Source organism: Citrus sinensis, chromosome 9 (assembly GCF_022201045.2).
Source record: "Citrus sinensis cultivar Valencia sweet orange chromosome 9, DVS_A1.0, whole genome shotgun sequence".
Classification (NCBI taxonomy): Eukaryota; Viridiplantae; Streptophyta; class Magnoliopsida; order Sapindales; family Rutaceae; genus Citrus; species Citrus sinensis.
This window is the reverse complement of record NC_068564.1, coordinates 16033414-16056755: the sequence shown is the minus strand read 5'-3', so window position 1 is coordinate 16056755 and position 23342 is coordinate 16033414. Positions and strand designations below refer to the sequence as shown.

Here is a 23342-nt window from a genome sequence, read left to right as displayed (position 1 = left end):
GACAATAATTTTTGACATTTAATCTATAGATACCATAGAATCAGTAATTTATGATACTTTTATGTTATTCACAGAAACTGACTTAAATGTATGTAACTACTGATACTTGTTAACAAAGTGTTGCAACACAAGTGTCACTGAAGACCATTTTTCTTGTAATACTTTCTTTCTCTAGTTGTTCTTTCTTCAATTTGCAAATGATATCAAAATCCAAGTTGAAATACCCATTGAAGAAAATTGGCGGCACGACAAGAAAACTGACAATATATGACAATCATTTTATGATAAAAATCATTTTATCATATAAGTATGATGTAATCGTGATAGAATTTTAGTTTATTAAACAACTAATGATGTACTTATGATATATTTTTTTATCTATTAAGAGTTTATGATAGAGTAGTGATAGAAATTTACTTCACAAAAAAAAAATTTTGATCGAAATTTAATATTGACCGTGTTTGAATTCATATTTTATTAAAAAATAATCAAAGTTCCATGTTTTAAATGGTCAAATAATTTAATATATATATAAAGAAAACCACAACGGTGTGTTTAAACCAAAACGTAACAAAAACAAAAAAAAATTTCTTAAGTACCCAAACCTATCACACAACACTCAAATTTTTCTCAATACCCAAACTCATCACACAACACTCACCAATAATAAAACCAATCACCTGCAGTCAATCATCACTAACCCTCACTCTCTCAAACCACCATTTGATGAACTAAAGGACCAAGTCTAAAAAACAACATACCGTTGTCATGTTCGAAGCTGTTGCCTAAAGAACGAGATTTGTGTGAATGGTTAATTAAACTTCCATCTACTACCTCTCAATTTTTCACATCTTCAAAACCCTAGGTGTGATTTCTAGTTGATACTATTTGATTTTGAATTGAATTTTGCACGATCTCAAACTTCTCTATTCATTTTCATTTTCATTTTCATCTTCAAATCCCTAGGTGTGTGATTTCTAGTAGCCTTTGGCTTCAATTTGTGTGATTTTTTTAATAAAACTAGGAATAATATATTTTTCCTGAATTTGTTTGCTTTTTAATTTGCTTCCGGATTGCTTGAATTAAGGATAATTTAGATCATAATTTATTTTTATAAGTATATATTATTATTCCTTCACTTTACTAATATAATAACACTAGATTTTATTTTCATGTCTTGTTTTCTATGTCATATAAAACACATAAAAGAAAAAAAAGGATAGTCATTGAGGCAAAAGGTGATTGTTGATACAAATACATGGTGTTGGTTTTTGCTCTTAGTTTGGTTTCTCTTTTCATATATTATTAATCTACTTGTAGCTTTGAGTTTCTAGGTTATGTGCTTAGATGGAAAATCTTTTGATGCAGTTGAAATGCTTGATGATTTGACTATGAGAGGTTTTAGTGTTGATTGTTACGAGATGAGTATTTTGGGTAGCAACGCGTGCGGCACTTACACAACTTTTAGCACAAAAGTTGTTAATTAAGCTTAAAGAATTTCTCAAGCTAGCCAAGCAAGGATGATTGCGAAAATGCTAGAGAGAAGAATGAGCAATATGACCAAATATAATTTTATTACTCAAATGAGAAAATATACAAGAGAGCTTTTTACAAGGGTGCTTGAGATGCTTGTGTGTTGTGTGTGTGTGCTGGTGTGGTGTTCTGTGTTGTGTTGAGAAAAATGGTGGGTGCTACGTCTTATTTATAGAGTTGGATACCTAGCTCACGAATCTTCCTAACAAGTAGGCAAGTTGCCTAAAAATCTAGCAATTAAGGACTAGAATGCAAAAGTGTAGAAATTTCTAGGTAATTACAAATTGTAGAGAAGTCTAGAATCAAACTGAGCTTCTAAGTGTACTCGCGTTTTGGCAGCCCATTACTGAGTACATCCGCCACTAAGCGCATCACTGGTCGCTAGTTGTATGAACATACTTTGCTATTAAGCTTACTTACTGTTGGACGAACTTTTACTGAGCGTACCCGTGCGGGCCATTTTAGCCTCCGTTGGTGGCAAGTTTGAGCGGTCTGTGACATTATAGTGCCCTTATTAGCCTGTAGGCAACTTTGATTCTTTCTCTCGTATCTAATATGAATTGTCAATTATGTTGATTAACATGTTAATTTATGTTGTTACTGGTGATAAGGCTATTTTTTGGATTATATTTATTTTGTGGAGTTTTAAGTCTAGTTGACTATTATGTTTATAAAGTCATTTTTTATTTATGGTGGTTTAGTTGGTTTGTAATTATATACTATGCTAATTTGTAGCTATGAAGTTGTTAGTTTAATTATGTTATTAATCTGCTGATGTGGCAAGTTGAGCTGGTAATATGGGCCCGTTGTTAGTTAAAAGCCGTTATAATTTATGACTGATTCCAGAAATAGAGGCATGCACATATAAGTGCTGACTTGTGGCAGAGTTAACGAGTGATTTTGTGTAAGATAGAGTGAGAGATAGTAAATTCTGTAAACAAAAGATTTAATCTCTGCACTCTATAGATTATTTGTGTAATCATCTCCATTAATAAAGCTTTAGCCTCCTGTTGTTTTTCAACCGTGGATGTAGGTACCTTGGTACTGAACCAAATTAGTTCTTCTGTATTTTTCTTCTTGCTTTCTTTTTTGTTCTTGGTGAATCTTGCTAGTGTTGTTGGGTTCTATTCCTTGTTCTTGGTCGCACTTAGTCAATTCAAATTGGTTAACTAGTTTGCGTAATTTGTAATTCACTATTTTTGTCAACAAACTGGTATCAAAGCATGTTTCTTAGGGTTGTTCTTGATCTGAAATGACTACCACCAAATTTGATCTCGAAAAATTTAATGGTAATAATGACTTCTACCTTTGGAGTCTCAAGATGAGAGCAATCCTCATCCATCAAGGGCTTGATAGTGCTCTTGATGATGAAGATGAAGATCCAAAGGGCAAGAAAGAACATACAAAGGGTTCCTCGAGATCAGGAGGAGATCAGAAAACCATTAATAACAAAGCTCACAACACCATTATCCTACATCTCTATGATGAAGTGCTGAGAGAGGTTGCAAAAGACAGGATTGCATCAGGATTATAGTCTAAGCTTGAAGACTTGTATTTGAAGAAGTCACTGGCCAAGAGATTATATATGAAAAAGAGACTATATACGTTCTCCATGAAAGATGGAGTAGCTGTAAAGGATCATCTGGATGAATTCAATAAGCTGATCTTGGATCTTGAAAATGTGAACATCGATTTGGAAGATGAAGATAGGGCACTAGTTTTGCTGAGTTCTCTGCCTTGAGCATTTTGTTGATACAGTCCTATATGGAAGACAGACCCTCACATTAAAAGATGTCAAGAGTGCTTTGGAATTAAATGACTTGAAAAAGAGATCAAATGGGAAAGATAAAAACTCCGGGGAAGGATTGACAGTCAAGTCAAAGCCAAAGAAAAAAAAGCAATAAAAGAAAAATGCTAGCCAGAAAAATAAAACAAAGAAAAAGAAAAAGAAAAGAAAATGCTATTTTTGCCAGAAATAAGGGCATTATATAAAGGATTTTTTTGAGAAGAAAAAGCTTGAAAAGCTTTAAAAGGAATCAAATGGAAAGGCTACCATTGTATCAGAGGATAAAGGAGACTCAGAGGGTGCTGATGTCCTAGTAGCAACAGAAAAACACCCAATTGGTGTGTGGATACTTGACTCTAGATGCTCTTTCCATATGTGCCCAAATAAGCATTTCTTTAAGACATTCAAAATTGTTGAAGGTGGTAAAGTTTTGCTGGGAAGTGACTTAACTTGTAAAGTTGCTAGAATTGGGACCATTGATATAAAAATGTTTGATAGTGAAATCAGAAACTTAGATCAAGTCAGATATGTACCAGAACTTAAAAGAAACCTTATATTACTAGACATGTTTGATTAACTTGGCTGTAGTATTAAAGATGAAAATGGTGAGATTCATGTGATTCAAAATGGTACTACCATCATGAAAGGAGTTAGAAGGAATGACCTTTATGCTCTAATAGGATCTTGTCTTTAGCCTGAAATTACAGCTACTGTGAGCAATGATAAAACCAAGCTGTGGCACATGAGGTTAGCACACATAAGTGAAAGTGGTTTAAAAGAATTAGAGAAACAAGGTTGGTTTGGTGAAGACCACATATCCTCATTAGAATTTTGTGAAAAATGTGTTTTTGGTAAAGCAACAAGACAAAAATTCAATACATGAAGAAAAGAAACAAAACAGACCTTGGACTACATTCATACAGACCTATGGGGACCATCACAGGTTCCCTCTCATGGTGGAGCTAGGCATTTCATAACTTTCATTGATGACTACTCAAGAAATGTTTGGGTCTGTGAATTAAGACAGAAGAGTGAGGCCTTGGAGAAGTTTAAAGAATGGTCAACACTTACAAAAAAATCAGACTGGTAAGAAGATAAAAAAGCTAAGGACAGACAATGGATTGGAGTACTGCAACAATTAATTTGATGAGTTTTGCAAGAACAAGGGCATAGCAAGGCACAGAACAGTAAGACACACCCCACAATAAAATGGATTTGCCGAGAGGATGAATAGAACCTTAACAAAGTCAGGTGTATGATGTTCAATGCAAATCTATCTAAGCATTTCTGGGCTGAGGCAGTCACAACAGCAGCTTATTTGGTGAATAGAAGCCCCTTATTAGCCTTAAACTTTAGAACTCCATAAGAAGTCTGGTTTACAAATCTTAGTAACCTCAGAATTTTTGGCTGCATTGCATATGCTCATGTTAGTCATGGCAAATTAGAACCAAGAGTAGTGAAATGGTACTTTATATGATATCCAGAAGGCACCAAGGGGTATAAAATCCGGTGCATAAATGGCAAGCCCTCAAGGACTCTAATTAGTAGGGATGTGGTGTTTGATAATGACTCAATGTTGTTTTCCAAAGTAGAGACTGAGGTGATGTCTACTGGTTTAAATGGGAAACATGATGCTGAGTTGAAGGTGGAGTATACTGATGGCTATCAACCTGCAGAAAAGACTCTAGGAAAATCTAAAAAGGAGCCCAAATCCTCTGAGTTGGACAATTATCAACTTGCAAGGGATAGAGAAATGAGAACTATTAGAATGCCTAAGAAATATGGCATTACCGACCTTATCTCATATGCACTAAGTATTACTGGAGAACTAAGTGGTAAAGAACCCATGAGCTACAAGGAAGCCATGTGCAGAAGTGATAAAACTAAGTGACTTGCTGCAATTGAAGAATAATTAGCCTCTCTTAGGAAAAACAGCAATTGGATTTTGGTTGATAAACCCTTAAATAAAAGACAAGTGGGCTGTAAATGGATTTATAAACTCAAGGATGGAGAGTCTGGTGATAAACAATCTAGGTATAAGGCAAGACTGGTAGCTAAAGGCTTCACACAGAAAGAAGGGGTAGACTTTAATGAGGTGTTCTCACTAGTAGTGAAACAGCTCCGTAAGGTTGTTACTTGCTGTTACTGTTTTCCTTGATCTGGAATTAGACCAAATGGATGTAAGAACTGCCTTATTAAATGGTAACCTTGATGAAGAAATCTTTATGATATAACCTGAGGGTTTCATAGAAAAAGGGACTGAAGATATGGTGTATTTACTTAAGAAAAGTTTATATGGCTTAAAGCAGTCTCCAAGGCAGTGGTATTTAAGGTTTGACCAGTTCACGAGCAGTTATGGTTACAACAGAAGTCAGTATGACAGTTGTGTGTACTACAGAAACTTAGTTACAAACAACTACATCTACTTACTTTTCTATATGGATGACATGCTTATTGCATGTAATTAGAAGGAAGCCATCAAGGAACTCAAAATGTAGCTCATCACTGAGTTTGAAATGAAAGACTTAAGTATTGCAACAAAAATTCTGGGTATGCAAATTGTAAGAGATAGACCAGCAAAAATTTTGTTTCTTGCTCAAGCTGGTTATGTAAAAAGAGTGTTGAATAGGTTCATTATGGACAATGCTAAACCTGTGTTGACACCTCTGTCAGCTCACTTTAAGCTCTCTAAGCTTCAAGAACGTACAACTGATGCAGACATAGAATACATGAAGAAAATTCCTTATTCAAATGCAGTGGGGAGTGTTATGTATGCTATGGTCTGTTCCAGGCCTGATATAACATATAGTGTTGGGGTTGTCAGTAGGTTTATGGGAAATCCAGGGAAAGAGCATTGGATTGGAGTTAAGTGGATATTGAGATATCTTAAGGGGGCTTCTAATCATGGCATTCTATTTGGGAATGTTAATGGAGCCACCTGTAAGGTTACTGGTTTTGTAGACTCAGACTTTGCAGGTGATCTAGACAAAAGAAGATCCATAACTGATTTTGTTTTTACCATGTGTGGAGGTGCTATTAGTTGGAAGGCATCCCTGTAGTCTATTGTTGCCTTTTCAAAAACTAAAGCATAGTACATTGCACTGACAGAAGCAGTAAAAGAGGCAATCTGGCTAAGAGGTTTAGTCTTTGAGTTGGATTTCAAGCAAGAGACAGTCACAATTAGTTGTGATAGCTCGAGTGCTATACAACTAAGTAAGAATCCTAAATATCATGAGAGAACTAAGCATATAGATGTGAGATTGCACTTTAAAAGAGAAGAGATTAGTAGTGGCATAATGAATGTTGTCAAGATACCTTATGAGGTAAATTCAGCTGACATACTTACTAAGCTATTACCAGCAGTCAAGTTCATGAATTCTTTGAACATGATTAAACTCGGTAACATGTGAACTAAGTTTTCAAAATGCTGAAGCAGAGTTGGGGGAAAACTTAAATATCATAATAAACTAAGGTGGAAATTTGTGAAGCTGTTAGTTTAATTTTGTTATTAATTTGCTGAAGTGGCAAGCTGAGCTGGTAATGTGGGCCCGCTGTTAGTTAAAAGCCGTTATAACTTATGGCTGATTCCAGAAACAGAGGCATGCATATATAAGTGCTGGCTTGTGGCAGAGTTAACGGGTGATTTTGTGTGAGATAGAGTGAGAGATAGTAAATTCCGTAAACAAGAGATTTAATCTCTGCACTTTATAGATTCTTTGTGTAATCATCTCCATTAATAAAGCTTTAGCCTCCTACTGTTTTTCAGTTGTGGATGTAGGTACCTTAGTACCGAACCACGTTAGTTCTTCTTCTTGCTTTCTTCTTTGTTCTTGGTGAATCTTGCTACTGTTGTTGGGTTCTGTTCCTTGTTCTTTGTTGCACTTAGTCAATTCAGATTAGTTAACTGGTTCGAGTCATTTGTGATTAACCATTTTCGTCAATAGTAGCAAATTTGGAACTGTGCGTATTAAGATATGAATTAGGTGATTGTTTATGTTTTTTTTTTCATTGGTTTTCTATCTGAAGTGAATCAATGTGCTAACTGTTAGTGATATACCCTAAAGGCCAATTGAATGATGTTTGCTTTTGGAAATTATTGTATTTGATTAGCATTTTGATATCTATAAAATGGCAAAGTTATCAACATTCATAAATTAATTTAATGAATATAGTCCAAGAAATAAAATAATAAAGGAATAAATTTTCGATTTTGTTGAGAATATGAAACGTGTATCCTTTGTACTATACTTCTAAAATAATTCCTAGTGGTGGATTTATGATTGGATGTTAAAAATTCCTATAAACACTAGTATGTGTTATGACTCCTTATGGTATGTGATATTAAAATGAATGGTGAGTTTCATATCATTGACATGAGATGTCAAGTCAAACACATAGGTACTTGTTGCGAGAAAAAGTTTACTAAACTTAACCTTATAATAATAAGTCATATGCTTTTGAGTGTTAATGACTTATTATACATTGTGATAGACACTATATTTAGTAATGGTCTTTAGACTTGAAGCATCACAGATGTCTTGTACGTAGACATCTCTAATATGTGAATGTATAAGGATTGATTCCTAATCAAGGAAGAGATCTAACAATAGTTGTCATGATTGGCTATGTATGAAGACCAATGTATGGCCAATATGGAATTTATCACTTTGTAATAAACAAAAAAGGATGTTCTTTTAAGATAATATGAATTGGCATGAGAAATCCTTGGACAAGGTGAAATATATTTGAAGGAATTCAAATTATTGTTTTCATGAAAAGTTCATTTAGATTTAACTTTGAGATAAAGCATAAATGTTTAACACACTAAAGCATAAGCCATGCTTTTTCTCTGGACATGGATGATGAAGATACCAGGACATAGAGAAACAATGAGATAAGTTCTATAGATCCAGCAATTCTTGTTATTTGGGTGGTTGTGAAATACTGTTAGGTGTCACTCCTGACTTGTAGAAACCTTAAGATCATTATTGATAAAGCGTATTAGCAGTGCATCATAAAGTCATTAGATAAGTTCTAATTGATGACTAAAGAGTTTAGCATCATTTAATGAATAAAGAGTTATCATTAAAATATTTCTACTACCTTATAATAAATAACCTAAAAGATCACACACCTAATAGAAATGAAAAAGAAGTTACTAGAAAATGAGGAGTTAAATTTCCTAATTTTAGGAAAATCAATATTTATATTATAATTAATTGAGAATGAATACACACACACACACGATTTAAGATAGAAATTTTGATGTTCCATAAATAGCTTAGAGAACAAAATAAATTTCATAAATTCTCAATCAAACATTAACTATAAGATCGAGCACGTAAAATGACCATATTGGACATGTATCGGTTCATAAATGACAATGGACTTCTAGACCAATTTTGGATTTAGAATTTTGGGCTTTTATTAGACCGAATATGGATTAGAAAAAAGTATAAGAACATGTCACAAAAGAAGCCCACAATTAACCATTTAATTTGATCAAAATAAGCTTAATTAATTAAAGATAAAATTAATTAATTGGACTATTTATTTATTCAAAATTAATTTAATTAAATAAATTATTGGAGTGATAAGATCACATCTAATAAAGAATAGCTTAGTAGGTGGGTTTAGCTCATGATAATGTTTTGTGTCATTATTGAAAATATAATAGTGGCTTTATTTGGTGGAATGAATGATCATGAACTAATATTCATGTTTCTTCATGATCTCTCTCATTTCAAAACGAAATTTGGTGATTCAAAATCCTATAAACTCTTGGAACATTTGTAAGTGTAGACTGATTAGAGGCATTACAATTGAGATGTTTTAAAGATTCAAATCGTGCAAAAACAGAAAATGTTCGCGCAGTAATCTATTTCTTGGACAAATGTTGTCCTTCACTAACTAGAATCGATCTCGACTTTTTTTTTTTTGTGCCTATACCGATGTCAATTTTGTACCTATTTGATTGCTGATGAAAAAAAATAAAATGCCTTGTTCAGGATCTTGGAACAAGATATTAAGATCTTGAAGTCACTTTATAATGAAACAGTACAGTGACAATAATTGAAAAGGGTGAAAGCAAAGCTCTTCTAACGGTTCAATTAATTTCGACATAGGCAATAAGAGAGAATGAAAGACCAAGTGTTTCAGTACGAGAATTTGGTATTAAACATATTCTGCAATTAGTCATAAAGAGTCGATTTGATACAATTACTCTCGTGTATTATTGCTTACTGTAAAAAAGAATTATGCTGCTTGAGACTTGTGTTGATTGTCACTAATGTTATGGTCTACAAAGAGCATATTTTAGGTGCAGAGAGCCAGCTCGTTTATTCCGGATGTAGAATCTTTTGATATGTCCAATTTAAGGGACCGGGGGCAGATTTCGGAGTAAAATATTCAGGGGAACCAAGTTCAAACTTCAAGTGTTAGTAGGAGATTAATTTTCGAAGGTTTTCCCATTTATAGTTGTGGTGTAAAGAAATTTAGGGATTTGACTTGTAGCTGTAGAGATTTTAATTGATAATTAAGCCTGCTATTCAAGTGAAAAAAAAAAGAAAAAAATAATTAATAAAATAAAAATCAAAGAGTTAAGTCTAAATTTTATCAAAATTTTAAAAGACTATTTTCCATTTTGTGTAGGGGCCAAATCAATCTGTTTATATTCAATTTTTAATATTTCCTTTTAAAATTTCAAAAAATTTTCAAAGCCTTGAGGTACCATGGCCCCTTCGGGTCTCCATTAGCCTGTGCCCCCTTTTCCATTGCAATAACTGTTGTGCCACCCCCAGGTAAATTTATCTCTTTCTTCTAGCTCGTATAACTTGAAATATTCTCTTCATTCGAAGTTCAGTTTACTTTTTTTAAATTTGAAATAACTAGGAACGGTCTGAACGTAATTTCTTTGATATAATTAATTATGAATAGGCACAGAAATGGCCCATTGGTTGTGGAGGCTGATACACCTTACTCAAGTACATACGTGGAGCAAGAATCGTACAATTCTCTTGTTGTCACTCAGTCAATCTAGCCTTGGAAGGTAAATGATTTTCAAAGATATGCAATTTAATTAACTTTCAAATGAAGTTAAGAATAATTTTAATCAAATAATTTTTGTTCAATTTGATGTGAAGCGCATTGAGAACCAGAGTATTTTGGGGCCTATATTGATGTCTTCATAAGTGTGGATATGTTGTTCATTTTCTTATTGGAGATGCAATGTATTGATGCCTTTCTAAGCGAGGATACATTCAGAATATTCATTTTCTTATTGATTAGAATGGATGCATACATTTATTTCTTATACTTGACATTGGACTCTTGTGCCATAAATTTTAGCTTGTATACTCTGCATATGTCATTTGTATATCTATGAGCATATTGTTAGAAGTTTAAGCCTTTTAAATGAATCATTCCTCAATGATAGTTAAATGGTATTGTTTCTTTAATTTGATTTTTCTCGCTTATTAATTCGTTTGTTTGAACAGGAATAACATTTGGAGTTACGGAGCTTGCGGCACGACTGACAGCTTGTATTCTTGATGTTAATGGAAAATTTGAGTTTCAAGCTGGATTTAAACGGTGATTACAAAATGTCACTTTGTTGATGTAGTTTCAGTATACATTTTAACTATACTATTTGGTTTAGTGCATTTGAGATTTTGTATGGGACTTAATATTTTGTTAGTTTTATAAACTTTTGGATTTGATTGAATTTTATTTTTAGTTTGTTGTATATTAATTTTAGAATTTAAATTTTAAAAGCAGCATGGAGAATTACAAAATTTTAGAAACTTTTCAATAAAAAAAGAATTGCTCTTTTTAAACATTTTTTAGTTTTGATATCATTTTAAGATATTGCTTCAACCTTTTAGAGTTTTTTTTAAATAACTTAAATATTTTATAATATGATAATGATTTTTTTGATGTATCTTGTTTTTAATTTACTGAAATTATTTATCCATACTTAATATAAAATAAGTAAATGGAGAATGGGGTGAGGATGAGAAAAACATTCCCCACATGAGGATTCCATATTCTCAATCCACTAAGGTAGTGTTTACTTGCTGGATTAGGAGTGAGGAGTCCTCTCACTCTAGTGTTTACTTACTAATTTTAGGGGGGAGTGGGAATCTCACTCCGTAGGACCTACCATTTTTTGGAGTGAAGAGTGGGATTCCCACTCCCATGGGGGGAGGTGGGAGTGGAAATCCACTCCTCCCTCTTCCATTTTTATCCTTACATTTAATCAAATAAAATAAATAATATTTAATAAAATAAAATAATATCATATTTATTTCAATAATATTATTATATTATTTTATAAATTATACTTATTAAAAATAATAATTTACATTGATTCTAAGTTAAATTTACTTAAAAATAATATTATTATACTCATAAAGAATTAATAATATTACTCTATACTCTTTTTATTTGAAAATAAAATATTATTATATTTATTTAAAAATAATAGTATTATATTTATTTAATATTAGTAATTAATAATAATCAATATTTTATTCTAAATAATAATAATTTTGTATTATATTATTAATAATAATGTTTCATTTGTGTTGCTCTTAATAAGAATTTTTTATTTACATAATTAAAATTAAAATTAATAAAAAAAATTATTTACATAATTAAGAATATTAATAATTATTATTAATTTACAAATATAATAAAACAAATATTTTATTTTTCAAATCTATTTTTTTATTAATTTTGTAATTAAAAACTACAATTCTTTAAATAAGGATAAAACTGTAATTTAAAATTATTTACTTCCAATTCCATGCTCTCATTCTAATATAAGTAAACAACCTACTCCCACTCCCACTCTACACTCTTAATCCCAATCCCATAATTCTCACTGCTCAGGATTCCCACCCTAATCCAAAATGTAAACGCAACATAAATTTATTGGGGGATGAGATAGGGAATAGAGACAAAATTTTTAATGGAATAGGGAATGTTGTAGGTCTCGCCATCCCCACCTCACCCCATTGCCATCCTTAGTAAAACCTATCACAAATTGTATGATGTATTTTTTGATTATAAAAGAGTAATATACATATAGATGATAGATAGATATTTTGTCATCCACTCTCATTTATGACAATTGTTTTTTGTTATCTATTACCAGTTTTTCTATAGTGAGGAAGGCTTAGTTTGTGGACAATTAATCTTTTTTGTTTTCGGTATAGGAGATTATCTGGTATTCGAAGATCACATTAAGTCCTGACTAATCTAGATTCGACCCGGGTAGAATCACTAGAGTGACAAAACTCTTCCAACAAGTATTTAACGCAGCTGTATTCTCAAGTCTTGAACTGAAAACTTTTGTTAAGTTAGAACAACCCCATTCCAGTTGATCTACGCACTTGTTGGTTTGTGGACAATTAATCTAATTGAAGATACTAATTAAAATTTAACTTGTATTCTTCAAGAGCATGACTTGATTCTAGGTAAGTCCTTTTTTTGTTTCGTTTCCTATGCACTGTCAGTTTTTAGTTTAATTGAATTTATGAACCATTTTTGTAATTTTGTGAAGATACAGCTTTAGATGAATATTGTAAATATGTTTCACACTGAATAGACTTAAAAATGGGTTCAACGATAAGGACAAAGCACAAGTTAGCATTAATAAATTATTTTGCCCATAATAGTAACTTATACTATGGGCAATTTAGTAATATTAAATTTTATTAAATGTGAATCTAATGAGTATTTTAATCGGTTTAAATAGTTCCACTATTCTTTTAGTTCTTAGGATTTAATTCAACTAGTACATATATTTTTAAAAATTATCTATCACGCCCCTATTTTGTATCTATTTTTGTTAAAATACAGGAAGTGCTTATTTTTCTAACTTAATGACTTAATTTTAATCAGTTAAGTGATTAAAGAGCTATTTTTTTTAATTTAATGACTTAATTGACTTAATTTCAATCATTTTAGGAAAAAGATAATGAACGCTTATGGTATCATACAATAGAGAGAGTTCTTATTTTATAAAATAAAATAGTCACATAGATTTTTTATGGGATCTAAATATCTCCTTATGTATTCTAAAATTAGGGGGGCAATTTGGGTCAAGATTCGTTTATTTGATTCGATTGGATACAAATCAAATAGATTTGAGTTTGAAAAAATTGATTCGTTTAATAAATGGGTGAATTCGATTCGATTTGCTAATTAAACAAATCGAATCCGAGTTTGAAGATATTGATTCATTTAGTCATTTATGATTGGTTTAATAAATGAGTCATAAACAAATGAATGTGGCCCATTCGTTTAAAATTTGTTTATTGTTCATTTAATTAAATTACTTTTTTGTCCTTAATTTATTTAAAAAATTTTAAAATTTGAAGGTTAATATTGTAATTTGTAGATGAATTGTAAACGAATTCAGATTCGATTAAATTCATTACGGATTTGTAAGGATAAAGGAATAGTATACGAATCCGGATTCGATTTTATTTGTTTATTAATTTTATTAAACGAATCGAACCGAATATTCATTTAATAAACGAATCAAATCCGAATCCTCAGATTTCGATTCGTTTATTAAACGAATCGACTCCGAATTAATAGAATTTTAATCCAATTCGTTTTACGATTCGATTCAAAGTCAATTCGTTTATTCGTTTTGCCACCTCTATTTAAAATAGATATAAACCCTTTCTCTCTTTTTTTTTTTAACCTAAAAGAAAAGTGTATTTATAAAAACAAGGGCATTCACATAACCATTTATTAATAAAGCTATGTTTTCTTACTAAAGTGGAAGTGAACAATCTGAATTCATTCTATTCCAACGTTTACTTACTCATTTAAGAAGGAGAGTGGGAGTCCACCTCATTTTAGAGTAAGGAGTGAGATTCCCACTCCCACGGACAGAGATGAAACTCCCACCCCTTTCTTTTTTACCCTTCCCTTATTAAGTATAATATAATTATATTTATTAAAATAAAATATTGTTACATTTATTTAAAAATAAAAATATTAAATTTGTTTAAATAATATTATTATATTATTTAATAATATTACATTTATTTAAAAATAATATTATTAAACTTATTTAAATATAATATATTATATTAAAAAATAATAATTTACAAGTGAAAATTACTCAAAAATAATAATGATATAAAATTGTACTATATTATTAATAATGAGGTTTCATTTGTGTTGCTATTATTAATAATTTTTAATTTGCATAATTAAAATTAAAATTAATGAAAAATTATGATTTACATAATTAAGAATATTAATAATTATTATTAATTTGTATAATTAAAATTATTAAAATTACTAATACAATAAATAATTTATTTTACAAATATATTTTTTATTCAATTTGTAATAAAAAATTACAATTTTGAAATAAGAGTAAAATTGTTATTTAAGACAATTCGCTCACGATCTAAGAAAAAGTGATACACATAAATGAAATTAATTGAGTAAATAAACGATCTACTCTCACTTCAAATCCCATAATTTCTAATCCAATTCGAGAACTTAACGTGGTTGGCACTCAATCTCCATTTCTTTCCACCAAAAATTTAGAACGCTTAATTATGTGGTGCACGTTGACACACTACACTGGTCTGTATACTGACACCGATGACAAAGTCGTTTGTCCCATGCCATGCATGTCAATTATTCGAGAAAAATGATTGTCAAATTCAAGCAGGACAAAAAAAAAATAATAATAATTCACCAAGATTATATTATTAGAATTTCTTAACTCATATTTATTATAATTTACAATTAGATATTTTCAGTATAAAATAAATAACAGAGCAATGGGATCGGATGGACTAATAAGTAAATTTTATTTAATTGTAAATTATATTAACTATAATTTTAAAAAACTCGATTATTTTAAGTCTGTTTTTATCGTTCTTTTTTTTTGTCTAAACTACGAAGTGGTCCTGAGTGAGCCTTAACTGTGGGAGGTACCTTTAAACCCGTACCACAATTTAGATTAATCACTGCTCGCATTGGTCGGTTCATAAGGATTAAAGTGCTGGCCAAAGTGGCCATACAACAATTCAGACTAATCCCCGTTCGCATTAGGTCAGCTCATAAGGGATAAAGTGCTGGCCAAAGTGGGTCGGTCCATAAGAGATAAAATGCTGGCTAAAGTAGTGACTCCATACGAGAGCAGAACTTAAACTCTTAACCTCTTTTAAAGAGTAAGAATACCAAACTACTCACACTAATCAACTTTAGTTATTTTTATCATTCTTTAGTTTCAATAAATTAGGTGAATTTGAAAATATGAAAGTGGAATGTATTACTGGGCCTGGCGCAGAAGCGACAACATTAAATTATTTTATGAATTTGGGACGGGCACAACCAAGCCAGACAGAGACAGCCAGACATTCAATCGCAGAGAAGACAAAGTTACACAAGAAACGCTAAATCAAGAAGGCTGAATGTTATCTATTTGAGGAGTGCTAGACGTCAAGAATGCCGAGAGAACGCCGAGAGAATGTGAAAAAAAGCAAAAGTAGCAAGAAAAAACAAAAGGGGCAAAAGTTCACATGGTGGGGGGTGGGGCCGAGAGAAAACGGTATTACTGTATGCCGTTTCTCTCGGCATTCTCTTAGCATTCTCGCTGAGAAGCATTTTCCTATTTATTTTAGTTTAAATTAAGCTAAGGCTTTGAGATCCTTGACGAAATCTGCAATAAACTTATCCTGAATCTGGCCGTTCAACAAAAACTCCCTCCACCATTTCTGATTAGCCCTGATTGAAGCTCCAGGCTCCTTGTTCACATCCACCATAACTGTTTTAACAGCCTTAAAAATATCCTCCTTCCCAAAATGCCCATCATGATCCCTCCTATTTACCTCCACTCCAGCTTTCAAGTCTCCAGCAACGAGCTTGGAGTTCAAGAATTGGTCACCTTTTAAAGGCAGAAGCACCAATTGACAATCGCTAATCACAGCTTCAGTTACCGAACTAAATCCTGAGTGACACACGTAACATCCAACGCTCTCATGTCTTAAAATGAGCTGCTGTTGCACCCATCCTGTGTGCACCACTCCCCTGTCTTTCACCCTGTCCATGAACCCTGGAGGCAGAGTCCGGACCAGCTCACTCTGACCATCAACGTTAGGCGGGAAATTTAAGACCAGGAAGAAGGGCAATCCCGTAATTTCCAACCCAATGGCTAACTCTTTGATCTGATCAACGGTGAGGAATGTTTCACTTCCGAAGGAGCAATAAATAACAGACTTGGGAGGATACTTACAGAGCCATTTAGCCCATCTCTCTTCAAGCTCCCCGGATGGCGGCTCAGGATTAACAAGTGGACCGGTTAGAAGAACCGGTTTCTTGAACTGGGTTCTCACGAAATCCAGGTAAGGACCCTCCATTTCATTACATGTCTTGATGGCAAGAACATCGCAGCCATCAACGCCCTGAATCCCTCTCTCATAAACACTCGGGCCGCCATTGAACTTTGTATAAACATACAAGTAATCTCGAGCCACAAATTCATCGAGCGAGGTAATGGAAGTTGCAGGGAACCCATCGGGAGATTTCATTAGATCTGCTAAACTGTTGTTGAGTTTCCTGGCGGGGACCACGAGATAGGCTTGTGAAATGGCAGAGAAAACAGAGAAGTTAACTGTTTTGATGCCAAGTTGAGAACCAACAAGACCCGGCAACCAGTAATGGGTAAAATCAAAGAACACAAAATGGGGTTTGAGCTGTGACAACAAAGTTTTGATTTGTGGTTGCATGAGGTCCAAGGCTTGCTTTAGGAGCTCAGCCATGTGAGGTGTCATCTCTGAGGTGCTATCAAGACCAGGAGGGAGGCCATCGACGTGTGGGATTTGAAGAGGGATAATGTCGGCCATGGGAGTTAAATTGAGCGATGATTTGATGCGGGGAATGTTACCAGGAGCCGAAAAGAAAGAGACCTTGACTCCATGAAGTGAGAGCTTGTTGGAAAGTTGTACAAAGGGGCTTATGTGACCAAAAGCAAACCATGGGAACATCACCACGTGAAGTTGATCAGCTTCAGCTGATTCAGTTCCCATTTTGTGGTGTTGGTTCCAAGGGGCGTGCATGTTCGAAGAGGCGTGCATGGTCTCTGTCTCTCTCTTGCCGTTTTCTTTGTTGATTAATTTGTTTGTGGTTGCTTGAACCTTGAGGGGTTATTTTATAATATTCACAAGACGACAGCGTATCTGGTAGAACCAGTAGATTATTACTCCTCCCAACCAACCAACCAACCAACCCCTCGGGAAGAAATTATTTCTCCACTAAACTGGTTTGTTCTTTTGTTTTTTGCCCTCTGTCGCAACCGACACACCCTCAAGATGTACGGAGTGACTCGGAATGGTTTCTCAATACAAGGTAGGTATGAGACTCCAGAGTAGGTATGGTTTCTTTTTCTTGACTCCAATTATTTTTTTAAGTAATGACTTAATTAATTAAATTTTAATTAATTAAATTCTTAAATTTATTTTTTATTTAATAAAAAATTTCAGTTATTAAACTAATTTTTTTAATCTAAAAAATTAAAATGATAGCATTAAAAATATTCTCCAAAATATTCTTATTTAATTAATTAATTTTCATCGTTACTCATCTTTATAACCATTACTTAATTAATTATTACTCATCTTTATAATTATTTTAATAATTAATAATTATTAAATTATTCTCTAATTATTAATTAGAGAATGTCATCTTTATAACTTGTGATAATATAATAATAAATAATTATTATTTTCATCTTTTTATTTTCTTTAAATTAGCATTATTAATCTTTATAATTTTTATGAATATTTTTCATACAAAAACATCATAAACTACAACAAAATTGATTAACATATAATAATGTAAAATTTTAAAATCGGATTCAATTGAATATGATTTATATTATGATAACATGTTATCTTATTTATTTTTTTGAGATGTTTATTATTTATTTCACATTTATAATTTGTAAGGGGACAAATATAAAAGTATTATTTTTTATTTTTTAAAATAAAAAATAACTTAATATTTATTTTTAAGTTGAAAGGAAAGGATAACTTAATACTTATCAGAATCAACTATTCAACTTTATTCAAAATTCAGTTTAATTCAGGTTTATTCAAATTTCAAACAAAAAAAAAAAAGCAAACGTCACCTTAATTTTTAATGTATGATAAACAAACTAATATTTTACTTTTTATAGTTCGATCCAAACAACCATAAGATCAACATGGATTTTTTTTGGATAATTTTAAATCAGATAGTGATGCAGCGTGGTTCTACAAAAGAAAGCTTTGCAGTGAAACTGATTCAGCAAAAGGATAAACTGTTATAGGGTAATGGATAGACGAGGGGATATTTTCAATACTCCGTTGGTTCTTGAGAATACCGAAATAAAAAAATAATCTAAATCCACGTTGATTCTAAGAATACCTGATTAGTATTAAAAATTGTTTAATTATCAAGTGATAATATGTTATTTTATGCTTATGTTATAATTTATATTTGTGTTTATGTAATATATTATGAATTATGTTTTAAATATATTTAATTTTGTGTATTTTTATGTGTTTATTAGGAAAAATATTAATTTCACGTACTTCGAGACTCCAAACAAATAAACGGAGGTCAAATTTGGATTCCGGAGGTCCGAAAACCTTAAAATCAGTCAAGATTGGCTTAAAATTGGGCTTGTGTTAAAAAAAATTGACTTTTCCTTCTGACCGAGCACTGATTGGATGATGAAATGAGCTTATAATAGATATGAGTGCATGGGATAGCTGGCAATCTTGACCAAATCTCAACCGTTCATGATTCAATGGCCATGATTGTGCCACGTGGTAATGGTTGGTGAAGCAAGTTGAAGGATCCGAATCTTTGTATTCGGGTCGACCCGATCCACCCATTAACCCGCCAAATCTCAACCGTTCTTTGGGCAAATCGGACGAGTCAAATGATGCCATCTGTGATGTTGACTTTTGAAGTTTGACAGCCATTGGATCTTGATCTAAGGGTTATGAGGAGCACATGCATGAAGCCTATGATGAACCGCAAAGCATTGGATTATGAATTTATTTTTCTATAAATAGAGCCTCATATTTATGTTTTAATCATTTCTCTACAACTCTCTTCTTCTCAAATTCTCTCAATCTCCTTGTAATCTTGATTTCCAGGTGTGTTTTTAATATTTTGTATAATTATTTTCATTAATAAAATTAGTTTTATTTCCAATTTTAGTTGTTTTTATTTCTTTTGATTATAAGTAATTCAATTTTACTACTTCTTTTTATTTTAATTATGCTTAACTAAATAATATTAGTTAGGGGAAGGTGAAACTCTTAGGAAATAAATATGATTTAATCAAATTTTATTTTTAATTTTATAAATGAAATTATTTTCTATTTAATTTTATACATGTTTTATATTTTAAAATTTTAATTTATTGTAGACAAACAAATGAATTTGGCACAATAAATTCTTAAGAACTTAATATAAGGCATGGTGTAGTGGTATTTTGACTTATTGTAGACAAATTAAATTTTGGCACAATAAATACTTAATCCATCATAAAATTAAAGGGAAAATAATAATAATTTGTATAATTAATCTTTTGGGTAATAAATCTAAAAAATTGGCAAAAAAAATTTATTAAGTTTTATTTATTTCTAAGAGTAGATCCATAACCCTAACTAGTTCAATTCTATAGTTTCATTTAAATTAAGTTGTTTATATTTAAGTTTTAATTTTAATTTTTAGATAAAGTAAAATAAACTAATTAAATTTTTTCTCTGTGGATCGACCTCGGACTCACCGAGTTATAATACAACAAGACACTCTTATACTTGGGAGTTAAAATTTACTTTTAAGTTGTGTCAATACCTACAAATATAAATGCTAAAACTCATTGATTTTGCATGCTGAGAAATAATAAGAATAGAACTCAAAACAAGAGTTTATTCCAAGAAATCATCAATAACAAATAATGAAGGCCTGTTTGTAAAAGTTACAAAAGACATTTTTTTTATACTAACTATGACTGATGATAATTTGATTAGAAAACATATTTTAATAAGACTTATACTTAAATTAGGAATACAACTCAAATAAGTTATGCCTAAACAATAAAACTCAAAATAGCTAATCAAAATAAATTCTAATAAAATTTAAATAAAATATTCCTCAATATTATAAATTTCAATCTAAGTATAATTTCTTCAATTTCTTGTTTTGCGTCATTGCTGTCAAGTGGAGAAAACACATCATCGAATTTTGATTGTTGTAGTCTCTAAGAATATCTTCACATATATAAGGATTAATTTTCAAAATAGAGTTTTGATGTAGATAATGAACTTTAAATTTTTGAACTTTTGTAAGAATGACCATTTATAAACTTAGAAGAGAAGATATAAAGCAGATTCTTTGTTATTTTTATTTTCTCCTGATTAAATAACTTACACAGCTACCTACTTACATAGAATAAACATAGGAAATAATAATTGCACCAGCTAGCCTAATATCTTATTTTCTTGATTTATATTTACATACAAATAAACAACTAGCAATCCTAAAAAATATCTCAGCCAAATCTCCTAAAATAAGACAATATCTCAACCAAATCTTTTATTTTACAACACGATCCAATCACTCCAATAGCGTAAAATAAATTCTTCTATCAACAATTTCTCTAACATTAACTTCTCGTACTGTTCGTGGTGAATTTCAACATAGTTGATGAAAAATGATTTGTTCTCATAATCTACTAAACATTGAAAAATATCACAACCTTCTTTATGTTCTTTTGACAAATCAAGAGAATAATAAGAGATTGTACAAATAACTACCTCTATTTGATCCACAAGATCAAAAGATGTATGAACAATTACCTCTTTTCATTCCATAATATCAATATAGTCATCAAATTTCAGCAGTTGATCTAAATCAATGTTTGTGTGTAGAGAATTTATGGCAGACGTGTGTTGAGTGTTAGAAAAGTATATTTATAAAGGAGAAAATCGTCATTTTACATTTCAAGTCTTACTAACACCCTTACTTTTATGTATTTAAGCTTCTTGTGACTTAACTATATGTGTTTTATTTTAATTAAGTATTTTATGTATTTTAGGGGCATCATCGTCATTTCACAATGAACGATAGCTCAGACGGCAAAACAGACAATACTTTTGAACTCAGGACAGTCGAAAACCTTAAGAGGAGCATAAAAGAAAAAATATTACTGTTCACATGTACAATATTGTCTACGTTACTGTTCACGACACTGTTCACATAGATGGATCGATGACGTGGCATTGACCGATGATGTGGCATTGACTGATGAGGTGTCATGATTCCATTGGAGAAAATTCTTATGTACTGTTGATCGATGACGTGTCAGCATATCAGTGGACCAAAAATCATACGTACGATACATGTATATACACAGGATTATTTTCAACTAAACGGGGTTACTGTTCAAACCGGTTGACTGTTCAAACTGCGTGGTCAAACCGTGTTATTGTTCAAATCGCGTGGTCAAACCGCGTATTGTTGACTGATGACGTGGCACAATCCTGAGCGTCCAAACTGTTTTTATTCCGATGACTATGATTTACTCAAGGTATCTATAAAAAGGGGGTCTCCCCCCAAATTTGGCATCTCTGAATCCATTTTTGGGCTCCATTTTCTGTAATTCCTTCTCTATCTTGTATTTTCTACGTATTTTAATAAATTTTTATTTTACCCCTAGTTCAATTATGAGTGACTAATTTTCTTTCAAGCTTGGGTTGAAGGTGAAGTCTCAACATGTGTAATGGCTTTATTTGGTAAATTTATTTTCTCTTCCTCTCTAATTTTTGTGGATGTTTTGATTTTTTGTCGACAAATAATAATAATCTTGTCTAGATACCACCCTAGTTACACCGACTTCCTAGTACAAGGTTATTATTATTTGGCACGATAAACCCTTAGCACTATATTGATTAGAGCGTGATTCATGAGGTGTGAAAATCCCCCTCATGATTTAATTGATATTAATAAGAAATATTTAGCCCATGGTGCATGTTGATATGGATCCAGATACCCAAGTACGTCATTTCAATAGATTTATCTTCAATTTATTCTCGCCTTTTCAATTCCAATTTTAGGATAATCTAAGTCACTTTCACCAAAAATCCAACCACCCTTATACAAAATTAATTCTTCATACAATTAAAATCTACCTCATCGTGGGATCGACACTCGTCACCATTAATATATTCTGCAATAAGTTCGTGCACTTGCGAGTTCAATAAAATTTGCACAACAAGTTTTTGGCGCCGTTGCCGGGGAGGTAAGTTATTTTAATTCGTAGAATTAATTTTTGTGAATAAAATTTTTTAATTTTTTTGTAATTTTTTTTATTAAAAAAAGAGAAAAAAAAGTGAATCTACATTTAGAGGTAAAAATTTCTTTTTTTTCTCTTCTTTAAAATTCTGTAATTTAATTTTCAAGTTATTTTTCTTTATAATTTTTTTCTTTATCTTATTAATTTAATTTTCGTTAATTTATTTCACGTATTATTTTTTTATGTGTTTTTTTATATAGAAAGGTTTTAACAGCGTAATAAGATTAATACCGTAATTTATCATTCTTCTTTATTTTTATTTGTTTTTGTTCCCATTTATTTTGTGTTCTTTGCATGCATGGTTGAATATCATTATTACCTAATCTTGAGCCTATAGACATTGAACTTGAAAAAACATTGCGCACACACAAACATGTTAAAAATAAAATGGATTTGCAACAACAACAAGCACCACAAGAGAGGCCATTTAAGGACTATTTCAGTCCCTTAGCTAATTTGAGTACATCATGCATAAGATATCCAAATGTAGTTGCTAGGAGTTTTGAGTTAAAACCTAGTGTGCTAAATTATCTCCCAACATTCTATGACCTAGAAAATGAGGACCTATATAATCATTTGAATGATTTTCATGCTATTTGTCAAACATTTAAATATGAGAATTTTTCAGAC

General features: G+C 31.5%; 1 protein-coding gene across 1 annotated transcript; it reads right to left on the bottom strand.

Moving 5' to 3' along the window:
• Positions 1-15990: 15990 nt before the first annotated feature.
• Positions 15991-17422, bottom strand: LOC102578019 (1,6-rhamnosyltransferase; the record flags this gene model as incomplete). The annotated part of the gene is given in 1 exon segment (NM_001288900.1): positions 15991-17422. A coding segment is annotated over 1 exon segment (1428 nt).
• Between the last annotated feature and the right edge of the window lie 5920 nt (positions 17423-23342).